This window comes from Erithacus rubecula (assembly GCF_903797595.1).
Source record: "Erithacus rubecula genome assembly, contig: scaffold_207_arrow_ctg1, whole genome shotgun sequence".
In the NCBI taxonomy this organism is placed as follows: Eukaryota; Metazoa; Chordata; class Aves; order Passeriformes; family Muscicapidae; genus Erithacus; species Erithacus rubecula.
In genome coordinates, this window is record NW_027636107.1 from 18,561 (window position 1) to 38,966 (window position 20,406).

General features: G+C 48.7%; 2 protein-coding genes across 2 annotated transcripts; both read left to right on the forward strand.

Moving 5' to 3' along the window:
* The first annotated feature begins 720 nt into the window (after nt 1-720).
* On the forward strand, nt 721-3,141 carry LOC306815742 (uncharacterized protein). Its single transcript, XM_079332290.1, has 4 exons — nt 721-960; nt 1,748-1,785; nt 2,227-2,346; nt 2,776-3,141. The coding sequence occupies exons 1-4, from the start codon at nt 858-860 to the stop codon at nt 3,055-3,057; spliced, it is 543 nt and encodes a 180-aa protein (XP_079188416.1). The 5' UTR covers nt 721-857; the 3' UTR covers nt 3,058-3,141.
* Nucleotides 3,142-3,888: 747 nt separating this feature from the next.
* On the forward strand, nt 3,889-16,079 carry LOC306815743 (serine/threonine-protein kinase PAK 3-like; the record flags this gene model as incomplete). Its single annotated transcript, XM_079332291.1, has 16 exons — nt 3,889-3,897; nt 4,048-4,241; nt 5,383-5,510; nt 5,709-5,875; nt 6,679-6,750; nt 7,025-7,147; nt 7,418-7,540; nt 8,100-8,262; nt 10,393-10,456; nt 11,239-11,287; nt 11,806-11,915; nt 12,759-12,876; nt 13,662-13,761; nt 14,175-14,371; nt 14,701-14,835; nt 16,012-16,079. 16 exons carry the CDS (start codon nt 3,889-3,891, stop codon nt 16,054-16,056), a joined length of 1,797 nt encoding a protein of 598 aa, XP_079188417.1. The 3' UTR covers nt 16,057-16,079.
* Between the last annotated feature and the right edge of the window lie 4,327 nt (nt 16,080-20,406).

Consider the following 20,406-nt stretch of genomic DNA (forward strand, 5'->3'; position numbering starts at 1 on the left):
TGCAGAGGATGTGTCCCTGCCATATCGACAACACAAATGCTGTTCCAGTGTCAGGCAAACACTTGTGGGTGTTTGTTACTCGGCTTTATTTGCCCATTGAAGTATCCTTCATCCTTCAACAAGCCCTACAGTTTGCTGGTTGATGTTAGCCCTGGAGGAAAAGGGCAGAAATGACATGCATTCCAATTTAGGGAACTGCCTGGGACATTTCCAAAGCATGATTTCATCCATAGAATTTCAGAAAGTGTTCTCAGTTTTAGTCAGAAACATTGGTGGCGGAAGTACTGGGTGTGTGTGCTTGGTGCCTGTTTTGTGTTACTCTTGGATCCTTTGAGCTGTGGGTTATGGACTGCAAGGGCGTTTTGTGCTGCCTTGGCACAGAGGAGAATTTTCTGGGCTTTTCTTTGGCAGTAGCTGTAGAGAAGGTTTGGTTGCTGTGCATAAATTCACAGCCCAAGCTGGAGCGGCGGCTATTGTGATGTCAGCGGAGGCTGCCACGTCACAGAGGTGTCAGCAGCAGGTTGCCCTGATGCACACAAGGCCTCAGCGTTCAGAGCAGCTCTTGGCGTGCTCGTTGCAGGAGGATCTTCTATTGAGGGGTTCTCAGGCAGCAGTCTGTGCCCTGACAAGGGAGTCTTTCTACTTTGTGTGATTGTTGCAGGAGGATCCTCTGTTGAGGGGTTCTCAGGCAGCAGTCTGTGCTCTGACAAAGGCAGTCTTTCTACTTTGCCTGGTGTTGTATGAGTCTGAAGACTCACACAGGCATCCTTTAGTCTTCTTTTCCTCTTTTCCTTGCCCAGTCTGGGCACTTGTGCAGGTGGGTTTCTTTCCCAGTTTTCTGTTTTGTTTTCCAGCCCATGGACATGAGCAGCCCTGCTGAAATGATGGAGCAAGTCCATAGAGCAGTCGGCAGGGCTTTTTCAGCAATGTCACCCCGCAAAATTTTTAATGGTCTGAGACGTAAGTAGAAGTTTTTTCCTTTGGGCAGCACGTTGAAACACAAGTGTAATTTAAAAAATGCCATAAGTTTGGTAAAGCTCCTGCCAACAGCTTCAGCTAAGAAATAGGTGTCTCCTGCCCAGCAGGGTGTGGAGAACTTCCAAAATGCAGACTGGGAGAGATTTGGAGGCCTTCTAAAAACTGTGCGGTTCTCTCCAGAACTGAGGGAAAGCATCTTTCTTTCTGCTTGGAGTCCTTAAAGGATGTGCCTGTCTCACTGCTCCCTCGCTGTGTGCTACAAGAGCCATTGGCTTTGCGCTGAAGGTCAAACTGCTCAGCAGCTTGTGTGTGCTCCTGAACCCCGGAGCTGGGCCTGTGCTGTGTCCCAACAGAACCTCAAGTGCTAGCAGGGGTTTGGGGAAACTTTTCTGGGGAATTGTTTAGGGCAACCACATGGGAAATAGTGCATGTAATTCAGAAAACAGAAAAAAAAGTCCTGGAAGAATGGAGAAAAAAGCTGCTTTAGCTGTAGGGTGAACAAGGAGCTACAATGTAGGCACTGATTGTAAAAGAACAATTTGCATTTTCTTGGCCAAGTCTCTTGTTTCCTTAGTGGCAAGGCCGAGCAACAAGTAGACACAACCTAGGGTATTGCCCTGTAGCCTTGCTTGCTGTGCTAAAGCATGTTGCTCCTAGAGGGATGCTGTGAATGGAAAATGCTCTCTGCTTGGGTGGCCTTGTTCTGTGGGATTCCTCAGTCCAGACAGTTTCTAACAGCACCTCATTCCCCTTCCCTTTCCTGTCGCAGGTCGCCTCAAACGTGGAAGGAGTCAAGTCCATGGTTCGGTGAGTGGAAGGGGCACCCTTGACAATGCTGGTGTCTGAGAATTGTGGAGCAAGCTGTGGGCTTGGCCTGTTGCAGTAGAGTGCCACCCCAACAGACTGAAAGAAAGCCTTCATCAATGTCAGCATGAGCACTACCAAAAGGATTCCATCAGCATCCCTTCTTTTGTATTGAAGAGGTTTCAGTTCATGAAAGTCAACTTTTGCAGAGAGGAGGCTGCATGATGATTGTAAGGAGGCTGAGATATCTCCTTCAGAAACACATGCAGTCCCGTCCAAACATTAGTCTCATCAGCCTACGTGAATTAAGATTTAGTGACTGAGCATTCCGCTTGGATCCAAATTCATGACTTCTCCTTAGGACAGAGTGGGATAGGGCTCAGGAGAAATAAGGTTCTGAAAGACAGGTTACTCCCTGTCCCTCACACTGCTGTCTGTCTGCAGGGCACCACACCAGCAGCAGAACCTCCTCTGGCTCGCTCTCTTCCTCCAGATGCCAAAGGGGAGGCAAAGGACAACAAACGTCCACGGGCTGCCAGTCCAGGGCCTGAGCATCCTGAAGCAGTGAGTGGAGCTTTGGCTGGTACAGTGGAAAGCTTTGGTGCAGGCCAGAGCTGCAGGTTTCTGATCAGGCAGCGCTTGCCCTTTGTGGCTGAAGATGCTGAGGGCTGGAGTCCTGCCATGACGCGGCCCTTCAGCCCAGCCACTGACATGTGGGAAAAGGGATGTGAACTTTCACATGCAGGCATCATTTTCCTGGCATTGTGACAGGGACTGTGAACTTCCTTTGGTGTTAGATGAACAGTAGCATGATGTCATTTAGTGCTTCTGGTGTGAAAGTGAGCCTCTTAGTGTACGATCAATATCTGCCGCACAACAGCTTTCACCTTCAGCTGAGCTGTGTCTCTGCTTGCTGCTTCTCCCAGCTGTCAGAAGCCAACTTCCCTGCTCCTTATTGCTTGTTTGTACTTTTTCCCTGCCCATTCCTTGCAGGCCCCAACAGGAGAGCTGCTTGCCAGTCGGGACTGCTCGGCTCAGGCAGGAAAATTGGAGCGGCAGGAGAGCACGGGTAGAGTGTGCAGCGCCCGGGAGTTCAGGTGTGTGCTGAGATTTCTCACTTTCACTGCACAGGGCTGGGCATTGCTGGGCATTAGGAGGCCCAGCGTCAAAGAACAAATTTGGTTTTCTCATCATTGGACTTGCTCAGCACAGAGGGGAAGGCAGTCTGTGGGCAGGTCTGGCTGCCAAGCAACTTACAGCAAAGCTGCCTCATGAGACTCACTTCTCAAACCTTGATAAAAAGCATTCCAGAGTGGACCAGGGTAGAAGCAAGGGAGGTTGAGGCTGGGCCTTAGGAGAAATGTTCAATCACAAATTCAATAATGCAGTAGAACAAGATCTTCAGAGAGCTTGTGCAGATTCCACCTCTGGAAATTTGAAAGCCTCTGCTGGATAGAACTTGATCAGCCTGTCCAGATTCCATAGCTGACCCCAAGTGCTTGGAGGTGAAGACTGGGCTTTTAGCTTCATGGGGTCCTAGGCAGCCTAAACCACCTTGGAATCCTTTGATTATTGGATTGGATATTCACAGCCACCTCCTCCCCAAGCTACAGCCTGCAGGCTCTTTCTTGTTGCACTGCTGAAAACAAGAGTCATTGTGGCAGTACTCATCTGGGCAAGGCTGTCTTAGCCAAAGGAGAACATTAGCAAGTCTGGTATCTTCATCAGAGAGGAGTGTAGGACCCAGCAGGTAGGAAGGTGTAAAACTGAGAGAACCTGTGCTTTCTGGAAAAGTTTTGTGGCTTCTGGAAACCTGTTTGACTTTCTCACTGGTGACTCTGTCCCCTACACAAATGACAAAGAGAGATGCAGATCTCGGGAGGGAATCCCAGAATTCTTTTGAGGTAGAATAAGAGGCCTGTTGGAAGTGATGTAGACTGCCCCACGTTGGACATTGTGTGTAGTCCTGCTTTTGCAAGGAGTCTGTGTTGCTATTAATTGTTTTCTCATCTGTCCCCTTGCTGTAGAATCCATTGGGCATTTGAAGAGAGAGCAGAGGAATCTCAGTCTCCCAAGAAGCAGATTGAGGAAGAGGTTCCTCTGGCAATGCCAAAGGTATGGTCACCTTATTCCTCGGCAGCACCAGTGGCAGAGGGAGTTGTCCTAGCAAGACCACCCTGAATGCTGCTTCTGTCACCAAGCTAAGACCAGGACATTGTTGTTGTTATTGTTCCTCTACAAAAAGGGTGTCCCCCCTGCTTCCAGGTTTGCCGCCCACAGCAGCCAGCCCCCAGGGTTCTGGAGAGGCTCCTCCAGGACTTCTCTGGCCAGGGGCACACACTGTCCCAGGTGTGCAGGGACAAGGCGGTGCTGGCACAAGAGAACGCTGCCCTGCAAGCCCGACTGGCAGCCGCAGAGCGGGACCTACGAGGCCTTTCTGAGCAGCTGGCAGAGGCCAGGTAAGGGCAGGAGGGGACCCTGGGTGGGACATTATTGAAGGTGCATAATTACAAAGGTGATAAGCGCTACATCAGGATTTACTGCCTCCTGTGTGCTCTCCAAAAGTTTGTCAGATAGAGAGGTGATGAGACAGGAAGAAAAAGAAAAGGATTCTGTGACCTGAATGTTATTTTTGTGGCTCTTACATGGAAATGTTGTGAGTAGGACACTGATGCTTCATGCTGGAGGGTCATGCTGAAAATCTTGAGAACCTTCTCAGCTTACTCTTACGAAGCATGGTGCAGGAGCTGATTTCCTTACAAGCCACAGCAGCAGAAGGGAAAGGCAGTGAGACTTCTCAACAGTCTCTGGGGATTCTTGCTGAGCACTGATTCTTGCTCATTTGTTCACCCACCTCTATAACCTATCAAGCTCCCTTTGGATGGTCCCTCTTCCTTTTCTAAAGAAAGTGTTTGGTTCATTTAGTCATTTTTGTCAAGGTGTTTGGTTCATTTAGTATTTACAGAAAAGTAGCAAGTGTTCTTGTTCATGGCATTCCAGTGTTTTAAATGAGAGAATACTTGTCCCACTTCCAAGATAGTTCTTGTTCAGATAAAAACCAGCTTCTGGTTTCTTATTCATGCTAGTGGAGGGAGGAGAGAGTTTTCATATATGGTTCAGTGCAGTCATTAAGTCCCTTTTACTAAGAGAGCTACTGGCAAAAAAAGTATCTCTAGGTGCAATATGAATGGCAGTAAACAGTGATAAGTCAGGCAGCAGAACACTGTGTTCTGTCCATCTGCAGAGTGACTTGGAAATGCCGATGAGCTCAGGGCTGTGAGCAGGGGCTGGGCTTTTGCTCATTGGCAGAGACTTTGTGGGCACAGCTCCCCATGAGTGGTATGCCAGGCAAGAGCAGTTGGAGTTTTGGCTGCTGAGATCAAACACAGCTGGGCATTCTCTGCAGGGCTAGATTATGACTGCCCAATCACCTGGAGGGGCCTGCTTTGCTGTTTGAAGTGGTAGAAATAGTCTTGCTATATCTGAGTTTCCATGCAATCTATTTTCCATCCTCATGTGTAGAGATCTCAAGAGAGAGTTCCCTGGAAAATCTGCCCCTGTGTGCCAGGAACAATTTTTCTTCATCTTCACAACTTGTAGGTCAGAGAAGGAGAGCCTGCAATGCAGCCTGCTGGAGGCTCAGCAGCACGTGTCGGAGCTGGAGATGGCCAGGAGCCGTCTGGAAGGCCAAGTTCGTTCAGCCACGCAGGCCAAGGAGGTGATCCTGGGTGAGAGCCTCGTGCGCTTTGTTTCTGGTGATCGTCCTGCCCGGTGCGGCTGCTCCAAAGCCAGCTCTGTGTGCAGGGCTTCCGAGGAGTGCAGGAGCTGGGGGCAGGTCCCTCCTTGCCTGGAACTGAAAGGGCTTAAGGTCAGCAGGGTTCTCTGCCTGTGTAGTGTCTGACTACTGCCATTTGTCATATTTGCAGAGGATGTGAAAGACCTTCGGCGTGAGCTGCAAGCCGTAAGATCTTTCAGCAAGCAGCAACGCGAAGAAATGGCTGAACAGCTCCGCTGGGCAGTAGAGCAGTGCAGCAAGGCTCTCAGACTCTGGCAAGCTGCTCAGGAGGAAGAAAAAAGGAAGCTGGAGAAACTGGTAGGACTCAATATGCACCAGAATTGTTCAGGCAGGCTTGGTGGGCTGGCTCAGCAGAAGAGCAGGCTGAGTAGGTGGCATGGCTGCAAGGCTCTGCTGTAGGCCACACGTTGCTGGGCCAGGCAGCAGAGGGCTTCAAGAGCTCATATTTGAGAGCCTGAGAAGCCTCAGAAGATGGTGCTGGGCCAGTCAATGCAGCCACGGTTTCAGGATGGGCATAAGCCAAGATACCCAGGAGGCTGGGTGGTGTCCACACAAAGCAAGGCAGCCAAGGGGAAGGATCTTGCTCACACCCTCGTGCCATGCAGCAGGCTGCTGCCCTTTCTTCTGACTGCAGTCCCAGAAACAAGATTATTTGTTTCCTGTCCTTCCAGGGTGGACAGAAGTCTTCTGTTTGGGCTTTTTCCATAGGAAACAGGTCCCGTGTTGTTGGCGTTTCAGCTGGAGGCCTTTTTTGTGAATAGGACATTGGGGTGCTGAGCTCTTCCTCAGCCTGCAGTCCAGCTGCAGCTTTTCCTTGACCAAAGGACACAGGGATTTTAAGAACAGAGCCTCTGAGAAAAGAAATCCTGAGGAGAGAGGGGCCAGGAAATGGGCAACCAACAGAGTGGGGAAGGAAGGTGGCATCGCCTTTCCCTCCACCTGCTGATCACCCTCCTAAGTTACTTGTTGGAACAGGAGGGCACAAAGTCACTACTGTGCACTCTTCAGGTGGGGGATTGTGGGAGGGATGAAACTTTCATTTCCTCCTTTGGGGAGTTGGACTGGGACTTGATCTGGAAGTGTCTTCTTCTTCTCATCAGGAGAGGCAGCTGGAAAAACAGCGTTTGGAGGCACAGGAGCTGCTGGAGCAACGGGACAAGTTCTTGGCAGAGGTACAGAGGGAGCAGGAGAAAAGCCTGCTGGAGATGAAGCAGGAATTTGCCAGCATGCAATGTGAATAAGAAAAGCTCTAAGGCAGAGCCAGTCTAGAGCAAATGGGCACTGCTTGTCTGGGCACTGTCTGGGTGGGATTGTCTCTTAGCTGGCCCTTTATAAACACAAGAGCGAGAACAAAATGCTTTTGGAAAGCGTGAGCACATCAGTCTTGGCTGCCACCCAAGTTCTGTGTAGGAAGTTTAAAGCCATCTTCTCTTCATTTTTGTGCAGCTGCAGCACCAGAAGGCGGAGCTCTTATGCAAGCTGTGCCGGCTGCAAGTAAAGTTGAAACAAAGCCAGCGGTTTGTAGAGCTCCTGAAGGAAGAGCTGAAGGAGGAGCAAGAGAATGGGCAGGTGAGTCTGACTAGCCAGGTAGCAGAGGGAAGGGCAGTAATGGGGACATGAACTGTAGGTCTCAGGAAAGGGGAGGCAAGGCCTAGTGCAGGCACTGTAAACACAGAGCCTGGCAGGCTCCAGCAATGAGCACCAGGAAGAAGAGTTAGGATGGAAGGGTTAGAGCTGGGTAGAGAAGCAGCAGGATGTGGCCGAATGGACATGTTTTTGAGACTGGAAAAGGAGAAACTTGAGCATGATGGCAGATCCTATTGAGATTTTGCTTGACAGAATATCAAGGACAAGCTGCAGAAAGCTCAGAGGAAAATGAAGGCCATGGAGAAGAGGCAGAAAGAAGAAATAGAAAGGATGCGAGTGATGCAGCTGCAGTTGAGGCATGCTGAAGAGAAACAGGTGAGTGAAGGGGCAGTAGGCAGTGCAGTCATGTAACGAGTGGTCTCTCTTTTTCTCACCTTTCCCCAGCAGAGCCGCAGGTTGATGGGGGCAATGCCTCTGGCTGCCAGGCTCTGTGCTCTCCATCACAACTGATCAGAAGGACAATTGCTGGGCTGCTGAACCTCATGTGCTGCCCTGGCCAGCAGGGCTAGTGCTTTGGCCAGTGGCCAGCAATCCTCTGAATGTATTTCTGCTGGCTTATTGCTGCTCACTTTTGTTTTTTGAGGGCTTTGTTCAGGTGAACATGGTGACCCACGCAGATTCTGAACAAGTTGTCTCTGTCCATGGTGGATGCAATCCTCAGAACAGGGTGAAATCTAAAGTATTTTTTTCCCTTTCACAGTCTCTAGCACGGCTGCCTGTGACAAGCTGGAGTCTCTGGTTGCTTAGTGGGGTTTGACTTGACAGCTCAGCTTGCAGTCTAACACAACTCTTGTTCCGAAAGGCTCGCCCTTGAACTGTATTTTCTGGGGCATCTCTGCCAGCCACCTTTCTGACACAAATTTCTTTGTCCCAGGTGGATGCAGGCCATGCCATCAAAGCTGCCCCTGCAGCAGCATCCTCCAAAGAAGCCTCATCTCCGCAGCCTGAAAACCTGAGCACCAGCAGTTCACCCAGCTCAGGCCAGGAGGCAGAGCAGCTGTGCCAGGAGAGAGAGGAGCAGTACCTGGAGTTCCTGAGTACGTCCTGTGCATTTCTTGTGTGATCCAGCAGTGTGTTGTGTGTTTGCCTCAGCATGAGCTGTGCCACATGTTCCTGCTCACTGTGGTGTCAGACATGCATTTTGGACTCCCTACAGAAGCTGCTGTTATGCTTGGAGGCAGCCAGGGAGCACTTGGGGCATTCCTTTTGCCTTTGAGGGCTGCTGGGAGTGGGTGGGCTTTGTCTGTGCTTCCCTGTGCAGCAAAGGCAAAAGCTTGGATTGTTTTGTGAGCAGCTGAAAGCTGCAACACAACAAATGACCCAGTGGATGTGTGTGTGTTAGTCTGGCCAAACTGATCAGAATAGTTGGCTTCCTAGATATCCCTTTATCCCCTGATTTGTCACCAGTCATTGGAGACAAAATGCTTCAGGGGAATTGAGTGACTGTGGGGCTGCTTTCACACTGATCTTGGTTTTATGACTGGTAGTACTTCTACAATTCCTTCTATTGTTAATTTTGGTAAGAATGCTACATTTTGGTTAGCTCGACCTCTTTGGAAAAAACAGCAGGTGACAGCACAAATAACAGAGAAAGAGGTCTTTTTACTACTCCCCAAATGTTAAAAAATTTTATTCTTAGAACAATCCTTAGGAATTAGAGAGGAAGACATCATTTCCAAGTGCAGCAGCAGAAGAAAAACTGGATACATTTTTTTTCAGTCCCTCTCAGATATGCTAGTTGAATATTTAGGAAATGCATCAAGGAGACACATCTATGTGGTCAGATAAAACTGCCCTGCAGGCAATTGTCAGGAGCAAGCCTGCAGCCCCTCTGCTGCATGTTCCTCCGGTACCAGGCACTTTGTCACAGCTCATGCCCAGCCAGTAAATACTCTTGGAATACTCAGCACCGGCCTGAATCCCAGCACAGATCATACCCTAGGAAAGGACACCAAGGCCTTGGTGTCTCTGCAGTACAACCAACAGAGTTGCTTCTTGCAACTGGCAATAGCTGCCAGTGCAGTGCTGTCAGAGAATTACTGGTTGGGTACAGAACGGAGCCCAGTTGACTCAGTGTCTGCCATCAGCCATTGGGACAAAAGGTGGATTGATCTCTTCCTCCGTGTGTCTGAACTCAAAGACAATGGTGCTCTGTCTTGAGTGGGGTCAACAACTTGTAGCAGGGCTCACTCTGGCTCTAGCTTCTTCACAGGGGTTGTCAGTGGCCATTTGTGGGCTTTGCCAACCTTTTTGTCTTACCTGCCCTGCCACTGATGGCTGGAGTGACTGCAGAGGCTGGAGCCTTCCTTAGCTGTGAGATTTCAGCTGCCAGACCATTGCTGCAGCTTGGCCTGGACTCGTGACAGGATCAGCATCTCATGAGGGCAGCTGTCTGTGTCACAGCAGTGCCTGAGGAGCGACACTGTCCTTGTTACCTGTCTCAGCTGTGCCCTTTTGGGATGAACACGTGGGCTGTGTTCAATGGGCCGAATCCAGTGCTGGAGACTGCTGCACCTCAGGCTGAAGACAAGCAGTGCAGTTCTTCACTAGATGGGGAATGGGCAAAGTTGTCTCCAGAACTTAGCGTGCTCGTAAATTCAGAGGCTCCAAATTCTTACAGCCACTGCTCTCGGTTGTAGTATGAGCTGCTGTTCTTTAAAATGTCAAGGCATTTTTTAGGCAAACTGCTAAGAGGTAGACCCCTTCCTCTCCTGGAAATCACTTTGCAATATTCTATCTGCTCTACAAAATGCAGCTGGTAATAAAAATCCGTTCCAGATCCCAGGGTGCATATAATCTTTGCAAGCATGAAATCTTTTGTTGAATCTTACAAGAGAGGGTCTATTCCCAAGAAGAGGATGACAAGTACTTGTCTTGGTGCCTGTACTTTTCTGATCTGTCTTTGCTCTAATGGTTTCTCCATGGCCTTAGTTTCCTCTCAGGTAAGGCTTCAAAGGAGTGTGGACAATCTGACTCTGTGAAGGCCACGTGTGCTACAGAATTGCCTGTCCTGCTCGGGCTGTTGTTGTTGTTGTCATTGTTACTTTGGTTTTTAGTCAACTGACCATAAATTGCTCAGAGCCCCAGAGAGTGGAGCTGAGTTTCCAGTCTCCTGCAAGTCACTATCTCTGTTTTGAAGTTTACTTCTTGCATTGTGTTTCTTTCAGGGACTATTGTGAGCATGGGAAATTTAAAAGAGAAATACACTGATTGGGAACTTCTTGGCAGTGGGTGAGTGCAGCCACGCTTACTTCTACAGAACCATTGGGCCAGGGATTTTGCTGCTCTAATATCAAGTGGGAAGTCGGACAAGCTGCGAGCCTCTTCAGACCACGGATGTAGATTGTCCCTGCCTCAGTACTGATCACTGGGCATCATCAAAGACAACTGGATGCTGACAATGTCTTGCCTGCCTCAAGGAGCAGAATGTGGAAGCCCTGCTACCCCTCAAGTGTGTGGCAGCAGTTTGCTTATTTTCCTAGAAGACATGGTTTTGTATGATTCAAAGCAATATGGCCTCAGGAATGGAGGAAGAAAAAACTGCGAGATCAGCTTCCCACCTGAAAGCTGCCAGATAACAGCTCTCAGTAGCATTTCTTTCTATGTTTTGTGGAAAACAATATTCAGTGGTCAGACCATAAAATAGATTGTGTCATGTTTCCTTAGTTGTGTAGATAGAATGAAAAGAGAGTGGTGAGAAGGCCCAACAGGACTGTGTGTTTCAGTGCCTGGAAATGCATGACAAATGCACAGACAAAAAAGAAAAGCCAAAGAAAATCCCAGCCTCCAAAACCTAGTGTGTACATTTGAGATGTGCAGCAGCCCTTTTTCTTCCCGTTGGACCCAGCTTATCTCATGGCAGAAAGCTGATGGGCTGCTGTGCTATTGGCTAAAGAGCAGATAGACCCCGGTGTGTGAGAGACACTGCAGGCAGCAGAGAGCTCCTGCCTGGGCTGCCTCTTGCTCCTCAGCACTGAACAGCTTCTTTGTTCTTGCTGCTGTTCTCCTTCTAGGAGTTTTGGAACGGTTTATAAGGCCTTCGACTCTGCCACAGGACGAGCGGTAAGTGCCAACAGCCCATGAGGATTTTGCAGCTCCTGAGCGCTTTCCCTTGGGATGTTATCTGTGCCCAGAGCTCGGGGCCGCCTGTCTTGGCTGCAAAGGCTGTCCCTTCATTATGGAGAGACTTTGTCCTTCCTACCTACCTGAATGAATGCAAGGATGGCATCGGTGTCTTTCAGAGAAGGACACGCCTGCTTGGATTTACACACAAATCTGAAACACTGGTCAGGGTCCCTAGAAATGCTAATAAATTGTCAGCTGTTTCAGTTTGTTTTCACAAGAAAGCAAAGAGCAAAACTGAGCAAAATTGCTTTTGGCTAGCAAGTCATGCGTAAGTTCTAAAAGTGGTGATAAACAAAGGCCATTTGAAAAGTCAGTGTGTGCAGAGAGTGTTGGTAGCACTTTGTGGTTGATGTTTAGAGTCCCTTTAACTGGGCTGACGAGGTGTCCTGGCTCGCAAGCGGAGAAGAAAGAGGCTCTTGTAGTGTCTGTTCCTAACGCTTTCAACACCATTGTAGGTGGCCATAAAGAAAATCGATCTCCAGCATCAGGGCTGCCAGGATGCTTTAAAAGAAATCCTTGCCATGAAGTTGCACAAGAGCCCCAATATTGTTACCTACCTAGAAAGGTCAGTAGTTCTGTTCTTTTTCTGAGAATGTTCATTTCCATACTTGCAAGGCAGAAGTTTAAAAGCTCTTTACTCACTGGCAGAAAATTGATCTTTCTATTAACATCAATCCACTTCTGTACAAGGCATGGGAGGAGATTGTGTTCTGTCCACATTCATGGTTCCAGGCAGAGATAGCTTGAGGATTGTTCCCGAAGTGTGGCTCTCTTACTAAGCCAGCAGCCTGTATGTTCACTCGCTGCATGTTCTTTTGCTGGTTTGGGGCGTGATTATTTCTGAGTGTCAGAGGGGGAGTGCAGAGAGAGTATCTGAGAAATGATTCCCCTTGCACTGTTCCCACTATTTCCATTGCCTTGCATGCCAAAAGATTAGGATAGGAGATACATCATTTGCCAGGTTTGAAATTCTTTTCCCATTTGTGTATGACTTTCATGAAAGTTTTTCTACAAGGTTGTCTGCAGTGCTACACACCCACGTGCCCTGGATAAAAGCTGTGGAAACTGCATCTCCTTGTTGCTGGATTTAATTGTGGATGGAATTTGTGTATGAGGATGATGAAGCAGCTGCCTGGGATGTGTCCGCTTCCAGATTTATCCTTGCCATCACAAACCTGCCTTTTTTTCCCCTGCTTGCCACCTAAGCCTTCTCCTTCTGTGCGGATGTGCCTTCCTCATTTGGACAGCACAGACTGCAAGCACTGGATAGCCTAAGTGGTGCGAGTCTTCATTTTATTCCTTCTTCATTTACCAGTGACCTGGATACTCAAACTCAACTCTAGGCTTTTCTTTGATATGACAATTTAGCTGTGCACATTCAGCCCCTTTTGTTGTTTTCATCTTCCAGTTATCTTGCACATGGGGATGTCTGGATGGTGCTGGAGTACATGGATGGAGGCTCCTTAGCTCAGGTGGTCAGTGAGAAAAGGATGGTTGTAGGACAAATAGCAACTGTCTGTCGGGAGGTAAGGGATCCTGCTTGTGCTTTGGACGCCTTGGACAGGCTCGTCCTTTGAAAGCCCTGCTAAGTGCGTGATTCCATGTTCACAGCTTTCTGTGCTGCTCTCATGCTTCAAAGAAGAGTGAGCATCTGCACTGGACTGCCTGCCAGTGTCCCTGCCCTTACTATAGTCTGTTCTTTACACTTATCTGCTGTTGTTGAACTCTCTGTCTCTTTTTCATTTTCAATTTCTGCCTCTAAGTGCAAAAAATGCAATGCAGAAAGGTTCTAGATATCCCAGTTTTAAACAAACAGCAAAGTCAAAGAGAGACTCAACTCTCACAGGTCTCCACTTCAAAGGATGGCATGGCACCCATCATGGTGCTTGCAGCTGAAAACTGACAAATGAGCTACTTTGACCCCTGTCCTCCACTCTCCCACCTGACAGCGATCCCCTAGGTACCCAAAGCAGGGACTTTCCCTCTCTTGGAATGTCATGGTTTGTCCTCAGGATGGGGAGAGCGCATCTGCTGTAGCAGCAGCAGCAGTCAGTGTGGCTGGCTTTGCAGGGGACAGTCTCCTGCAATGACTGATGTTTCCCCCTCAGAAATGAATATGCCTTCCTTTGGAAAGATCCTGTTCTCCTAGGGTTGCAGCAGGAAGCTCTTCCTCTTGCCAGCACCCACTCACTGCTCCTGTGAGATCTGGGAATCTTCAGAATCTGGGAATGCTTCAGAAGCAGTTTTCTGTAAAGCATGGAATGCAATCAGATTACAGTAACTTTTGCCCTCCTGTTTCTTTTTCTCTCAGTGCCTGCAAGGCCTGGCTTTCCTTCATGCCAACCAGGTGATCCACAGAGACATCAAAAGCAGGAACATCCTTCTGGGCCGCGATGGCTCCGTCAAGTTGGGTGGGTGCTCTTGGTCAGGCGCCGCGCTCCGGGGCGGTGTGGGGCTGCTTTTGGGTGGCTGCCAGGTGCCCGGCAGTGGTGCTGCTGAGAGCGCACAGGGCACTCTGCAAACCCAGGGCACAGCTGCAAGGTGCTGAGAGGTCTAGAGAGGAAACAAAGTGTCAAGAGCGGCTTTGGTTTGTGTGTGCTCCTGCCAGGAGGGAGAGTTAAAATGGAAGCTGTCAGGTGGAGGAGGAAAAGCCACGGTGTGAATCCTGGGGGGCTGTTAAGTGGACAATGTGCTTGGCTGCAGCCCTGAGAAAAGGGAGCACAGCTGCTTTTGCAGCTCAATGCACCACTGCATTCCGAGCCTTAGAGTGAGGCACTCTTTTCCTTGGTTTCCTACTTGAAGCAGTGTTTGTTTTTCTCCTCAGCTGATTTTGGCCTCTGTGCTGTGCTCATCCGTGAGCAAAGTCAACGGAGGTCGGTGGTTGGGACCACTTGCTGGATGGCACCCGAGCTTGTGAGAGGAGAGCCGTACGGCCCCAAAGTGGACACCTGGTCCCTTGGCATCGTGGGAATAGAAATGGCCAAAGGAAGGGCTCCTTATATTTGGAAAACCAAGGAAAGGGTAAGGTGCAAATACGCTCAGCTACCAGTGTCCTTCTGGTCCATCACCATTAGACAAAATCCCATTCCCACAGCTTGAACTGGTTCCACCAAGGCCCATTTGTACAAATGTTCCTGGGGTCTACATAAACTTCCAAGACAAGACTGTTTAAGGTTGAAATAGCTGGGGCTGCACTGGGGCCTTTTCTCTTTTGGGAGGGAAGGCTCATCTCTTACCATCTGCTAGGCAAGAAATTGCCACTGCAGAATGCTGCTTAAAATATGGGGTCTAGGGGAGCACTTCAGGATATGGAAGGATTACATAGAGTCTCCTGTTTCCCTTTCCTTCAGGCTAAATACCTGATAGGCAAGCGAGGGGCACCAGATCTGCACAAGCTCAGGTTACCCTCTGCCTTGTCTGAATTTCTGGGCTGCTGCCTGCAGATGGACGTGGACAGGCGAGGTTCTGCCCAGGAACTCCTGCAGGTACAATGCAAAGCAGCTGCAGGCCAAACAGCTGTTCCCTGTCAGCCTTTGCTCCTTGGCCAAAATTCAGGGCATCACATGGGTCCCCCCCCCATAGTAATCTGTGCTATGGGTGCTTTTCAAATGAAAACCAAGTTTGGGTCCAAAACTGGTTGAGGTTAAAAGGGACCAGTGAAGGTCCTGATTTAGTCCTCTTCCCCTGTCACTAGCAAGGACATCTTCAAGCAGCTCAGGTTGCTCAGAGCCCCATCCAACATGTCCTTGAATGTTGCCAAGTGTGGGGCACCTCCCAGCTCTCTGGCTAACACGTACCAGTATTTCAGCACTCTCCTGGTAAAGAATTTCTACCTTAGACCCAATCTGAATCAACTCTCTTTTAGGTTTAGACCATTCCCCCTTGTCCTCTTGTAATTGGCCCAGCTAATAGATGTGTTCCCATCTTTCTCAGAAGCCCCTTCAAATACTGAAACATCACCACATTGCTTGCCCTTCTGCAGGTTAAGCAAGCCCAATTCTCTCAGCCATTCCTCAGAGGGCAGCTCCCACCTTCTTCTCAGTTCTGAGGCCCTCCTTTGATCTTGGGTGGTGTATTCAGTTTTCCGTGGTAGCAAAGGAACTGAAGTGTTGCAGTGCTGGGAGTGAAGGCAGGCAGTGGGGCTTGATGAGCACAGTGGATGCAATCCCTGCCAAGCGGTTCTGGATTGCTCTGTGGGAAGGGAGTGCAGTGTTGGGGTGACTGTGAGCATCCAAGGGCACCCAGCTTGTCCCTCCTGTCCCACTCTTAGAGGTTTCTGCCAGCCAAACAGGGACAGCTGAGCAGGATTGGTGCCAGCCCCATGTGCTGCCTGGCCCACTCAGGTAGATGAGAACTGCTGCAGGTTTGCTGCCAGGTTTTGTGGCAGACAGGGAGCTGGTGACCGGGGCACTTCCTTGCCTGCCCCTGCTGTGGAGGAAGATGCCAGTCAGCACAGGAAATGGGGGCATGCCAAGGCAGACACTGCTCTTCCTGCAAGCCAGAGCTGAGTCCATCTGTGCTCTGCCTCTTGTGTCTGTGTGTTTCTGGGCTCCGTGGAATGCAGCTCGACCCTGTTAAAAGTTCATTTTGGAAAATCATGGTGAATTTTTCTTTTGTCTCTTTTACATTTGTTTAATTTCTTTCTTTTTCTCTTTGGGCAGCATCCATTTCTCGAATTAGCAGAGCCTCTCTCCAGCCTCTTCTGAAGCCTGATTGCTGTCATCCCTGCAGCAAAGCGATGCAGGAAGCTCGGGGCGGTGGCAGGGAAAGCAGGGGTTCGTGTAGCGCAGCCAGGCCCCGGCATCGCCCGGCACGGCTGAGCCGAGCCTGCCCGGCACCTTGCGGAAGCCGTAGCGGTAGAGCTGTGGCACGAAGCTGCGGGACTGCGTGGCCCTGAAGGTGCGCGGGGCCGGAGCCCGGGGGCTGCCCGGGCTGAGCAGCTCCCGCTGGAGCAGGGAGCGGTCGATGAGCAGCCCCTGGCCCCGGCTGTCCCAGCGCACGGAGCGGACGCGGGGCTGTTGGCCAGGCGCCACAGCTTGGCGGGGAAGGTGCTGGCCTTGAGGCCGGCGGGCAGCGGCAGCTCCGCCATCGCGCCGGTCGCCAACTGTCGCCTCAACGGCCGCGGCTGCGGCGGCGGCGCGCGGCCTGCGGGGGGCGCTGCGCTCGGCCCCGCTCGCGGCCCCGCGCGGGCCGGACTCGGCGGGGACGAGCGCGGCAGAGCCGGGGCTGCGGGCCCAGCGCGGGCGGGGCGGTGCCGGGGCTGGCCGGGCAGCGCGGGGCCGCTGCAAACCCTTCCTTGCTTCCTCTGCCTGCAGCCATCCTTCTGCCTCGGCTTTGAGGCGTAACCCCAAAACATCAAGGCAAGTGCAGGAACTTTCAGAAAGGGGTCCGAAGTGAGGAATCCCGTGGGAAACTCTTCCTCTCTGTCCAGTGAAAGTGAAATCACTCCGTGTTCTGCAGAGCTGAAGGGAGGAAAAAGATATTCGATTGGGTAGCTTCACTATTTTGATGGGGTTGCAAACAGAGTTCCCCACTTGAAAGCAGACAAGGTCAAATAGAGGAAGGGGAAATGAAAAGAGAGAATTAAAGACGTTCTTTTTGTCGCTTTTCCTGCCAAATGTCTGGTTCTTTCTCACTGTCTCTGCCTGTCTTCAGCAGATTTGACACATTTCTCTTTCTTTGGAGATAGAAGCAGCAACAGGAAGGGGCAGCAATTTTGTCAGCATTTTCATCCAAGCTAAAGTCCTCCCACCTTGAAGGATGTTATTTTACCTAATGATTAATGGCTTACAGTGATAGTGAACTCACACTACTGTCTTCATCAAGATGTTTTGCATTCTTCTTTCCTCAGTAATACTTTATTCTCTTTTTTTTCCAAATTAAGGGCAGAGTTACAATGTGAAATCCCTCCCAGAACCATGTCTTTTCTGTGGAAACCAGCAAAGGTGATCTTGCAATGCTCTGCTTGGTGTCACTTGTTCTTTTTATTTTAAAATGTCTCTTGAACTGGAAACAGTTTCCAGGGCAGGGAAAAAATAGACCTATTTCTTCCATCTCTTTTAATTCCTTCCCCTTTTTAATGTTTTTACCTGCTTTAACCATGAGGGCTCCTGTGAGTATATTTGGTGATATGGCAGAAGCTCACCCCTCAGGCAGAGTGGATATTTCCCTCCCATCCAGCTTGTCCTGAGTTCTGGCTCTTGCTGCCTCCTCTTGCCCTCCTTCCAGGTCCCTTTGTGAGCAGCCCAGCCCTGTCCCTTCAGTCACTGCCCTGTGGGTGACGTGCTGACACAAGGATTGTTGGTCTCATCTCATTCTGGAGCAGTCTTTTGGAGTAAGTGTTTCCAAGATTCCCTGTCACCTTTTCCTCTGTGTGCTGGCTTTCTCAGGAAAACCGAAATCCACTACCTAGAAAACCTCTTCCCATTTCATCTTAAACAGCTTAAAACAGAACCTGAAATAGGATTGCTCTGCCTCAGTGGGATGGTGTTTGTCTTCCTTTAAAGACAGTGTAAGAAACCTCACAGAAATTGTCCTAGCAACTGAATTACAACAAAATTTGTAATGAATAGGGCAAAAGGAGAAGACAGGAGTTCAGAAATGAAGGGACATCTTTCTCCATGTTTCATGACCCTTATTTGCCTCATGTCTGTCTACATGCTGCTTCATCAAGAAAAGCCTTTTTTTAAGGCCTCCTTTGTAAAGTCACGAGACACACACGAATACAGGCCCTGTGTCCTACTGGGGATGAGGAAGCAGCTGGTTGAAATGAGGATTGTCCATTGAAATATTTAGTCAAACCTGTGGTATAGTTATGCTTACATTGACTTTTCCACAGCACTCTGGGGCTAAGAATGAGAAATTACTATTGGCTGTGTTTTAAGGACACTGAACCTTTAAAATAAATGTGTTTCTCTTGTATCATGACTCTTCCCCAACTTTCTATGTTACTTGTATAATTTAGTATCAGTTGGAAACACCACAAGGTAAATAATGGATATTCCATTTCAGTCTATGGGCCAACAGTTGGTTTAAAAATGAACAACAGAAAAGGGTTTTAATTTAATATTTAGGAAGGAAGATCCTTAAAATTGCGGTATATTGTTTTAGATTAATATTTTTTTCTAAGAATGACTTCTTTCCAGTTTACAAAGAATTTGTAAAGAGAAGAAGTCAATGTACAGGCCTGATCACTTGAAGTACTATTGTTCCATATCTTTCTTTTTCCCTACATGGCATTGTAAATTTTGAATCACAATTGTTACCACTTTGAAAATGCAATTCCAGTGTTTTTCTGCTGCTGAATACTTAGCAGTTATAAGTGAAAGAGGAGGCAGTTTTGAAAGTGAAATATGCTTTATGTGGATGTATTTTTTTCACTAGTCTCCTGGTATTACATGCAACAAGGGCAACATTAAACCAGTCTATACTCCCTTATTTCTGAGAAGCATTTTGAAATTATTCATCTTTTCAGTATATCTGTGATACATTGGTGTGTGTTTCAGCTGAAACTCTCCTGTGTGCCCTACTGCTAGCAGGTAAGATCTCCTTGCAGTGTAGGAAGACACAATTTTCCCTTTCTGATTTGCACACAGCTGTGTCACTGCCTTGACCTTTTCATCTCCGATGCTTAGACAGTTTTTCCTCCAACACCTGTGCCAGCATTATTCCTTAAGGTGATGTAGGTGTGGTGGGCATGCAGGACCCAAACTGTTCCTGATCTTCTGGGAGCTAACTGTTGGTCCCTGAATGAATCCTGTCCTGTTTATTTCTACACTGTCCTTGTGGCCGAGGGTGTTCCTGCCAATGTTTTAGGTTACATGGTCTAACCTCAGCATCGTGAATAGTAAAAGCCAAAGAAACAAATGTGTCATTTTCTGCCCAATTTACCTGGGTTCTGTATCTGAGACTTCTATTGCTGATAAAAGTGAGAATTCTTGGCAGACAGATTCCTGGAAAGCAAGTAATGAGTCATTGAGTTTAGCATCTATTTCTTCAATTCCTTGGCTACAGAATGGGAAAGAGAATATTCATCATTTTCTTTCTTCTCACAGATATGCTGTTTACCTAGTATGGGAAGACTTAGACTTCAAATTTTACCTAACATAACTAGAACTATTTGCAAATGCGATAGAATCCCATCAGACAAAGGCAAACTTACTGCAACACCAGGTACAGAGTATGGTGAATAAACCAGAGAGTACAATGGAACTGATAAAGCGGCCTGGTATCTTAGGCCTTATGGAACAGAAACCATGGGAGAGACAGACATGGATAAATGCTCCTTGGGCAAGGAGCAAGAAATATATTGTGAAATTTTGCGATAAGATAATGTTACCAGGCCATGGGATGTCATGAAGAATGTGTAACCGATGGGACATAGTTACCAAAATTAGAACCCTATGTGAGTGCCATGAAAGTTAAACCCTCTATAAACACCTTGTATACTCAACAAAATTGGCTTCTGATCACAATTCAGAATGTTCCCTGTCTCTCCAATTGCTCATAACACAGTAGCCATACTTTTCAGTCTAGTGAATTCAAAACTCCTGAAAACAACACTTAGGGGCCACCTTAGTCTCTGGTCTTTGGAGTGTAAGAGGAGAGAACATAAAGTCTGTTATACAACAAACAAAACTGCAAATCAAAAAGTCATGTTAACTGCCCTGAAAATGCACCTCAGTTTTGGAATGAACTTGGTGTGAAATGGTTCTTTGTTGAACTTCACAAGCAACATCTGCCTCTTTCTTCTGCCTCCTCACTTAGAGTTGTTCTGGCTGCAAACAGCACTTCAGGCTGTTCTAGTGCTGCTCTTCCCTGACTAAAATGTCTTTGTACATTCCCCAGTCTCAGCTGAATATCTCTATGATCTGTTCAGTGTGGTGACTGCCCCAGTCTTGTTAGGGCTGAAGCTGTGATGCCTTGGTTTGAGTCACCCTGTGTGCTGGACATGCTGCTCAGGTCTGCCAGGATTGTGATCCTCCCTCAAGTGAGCTGAGCTGGTGGAAGCATGTCAGGGACGTTGAAGAGCCCAGGTAGCTCAAGTGGAAGAAATT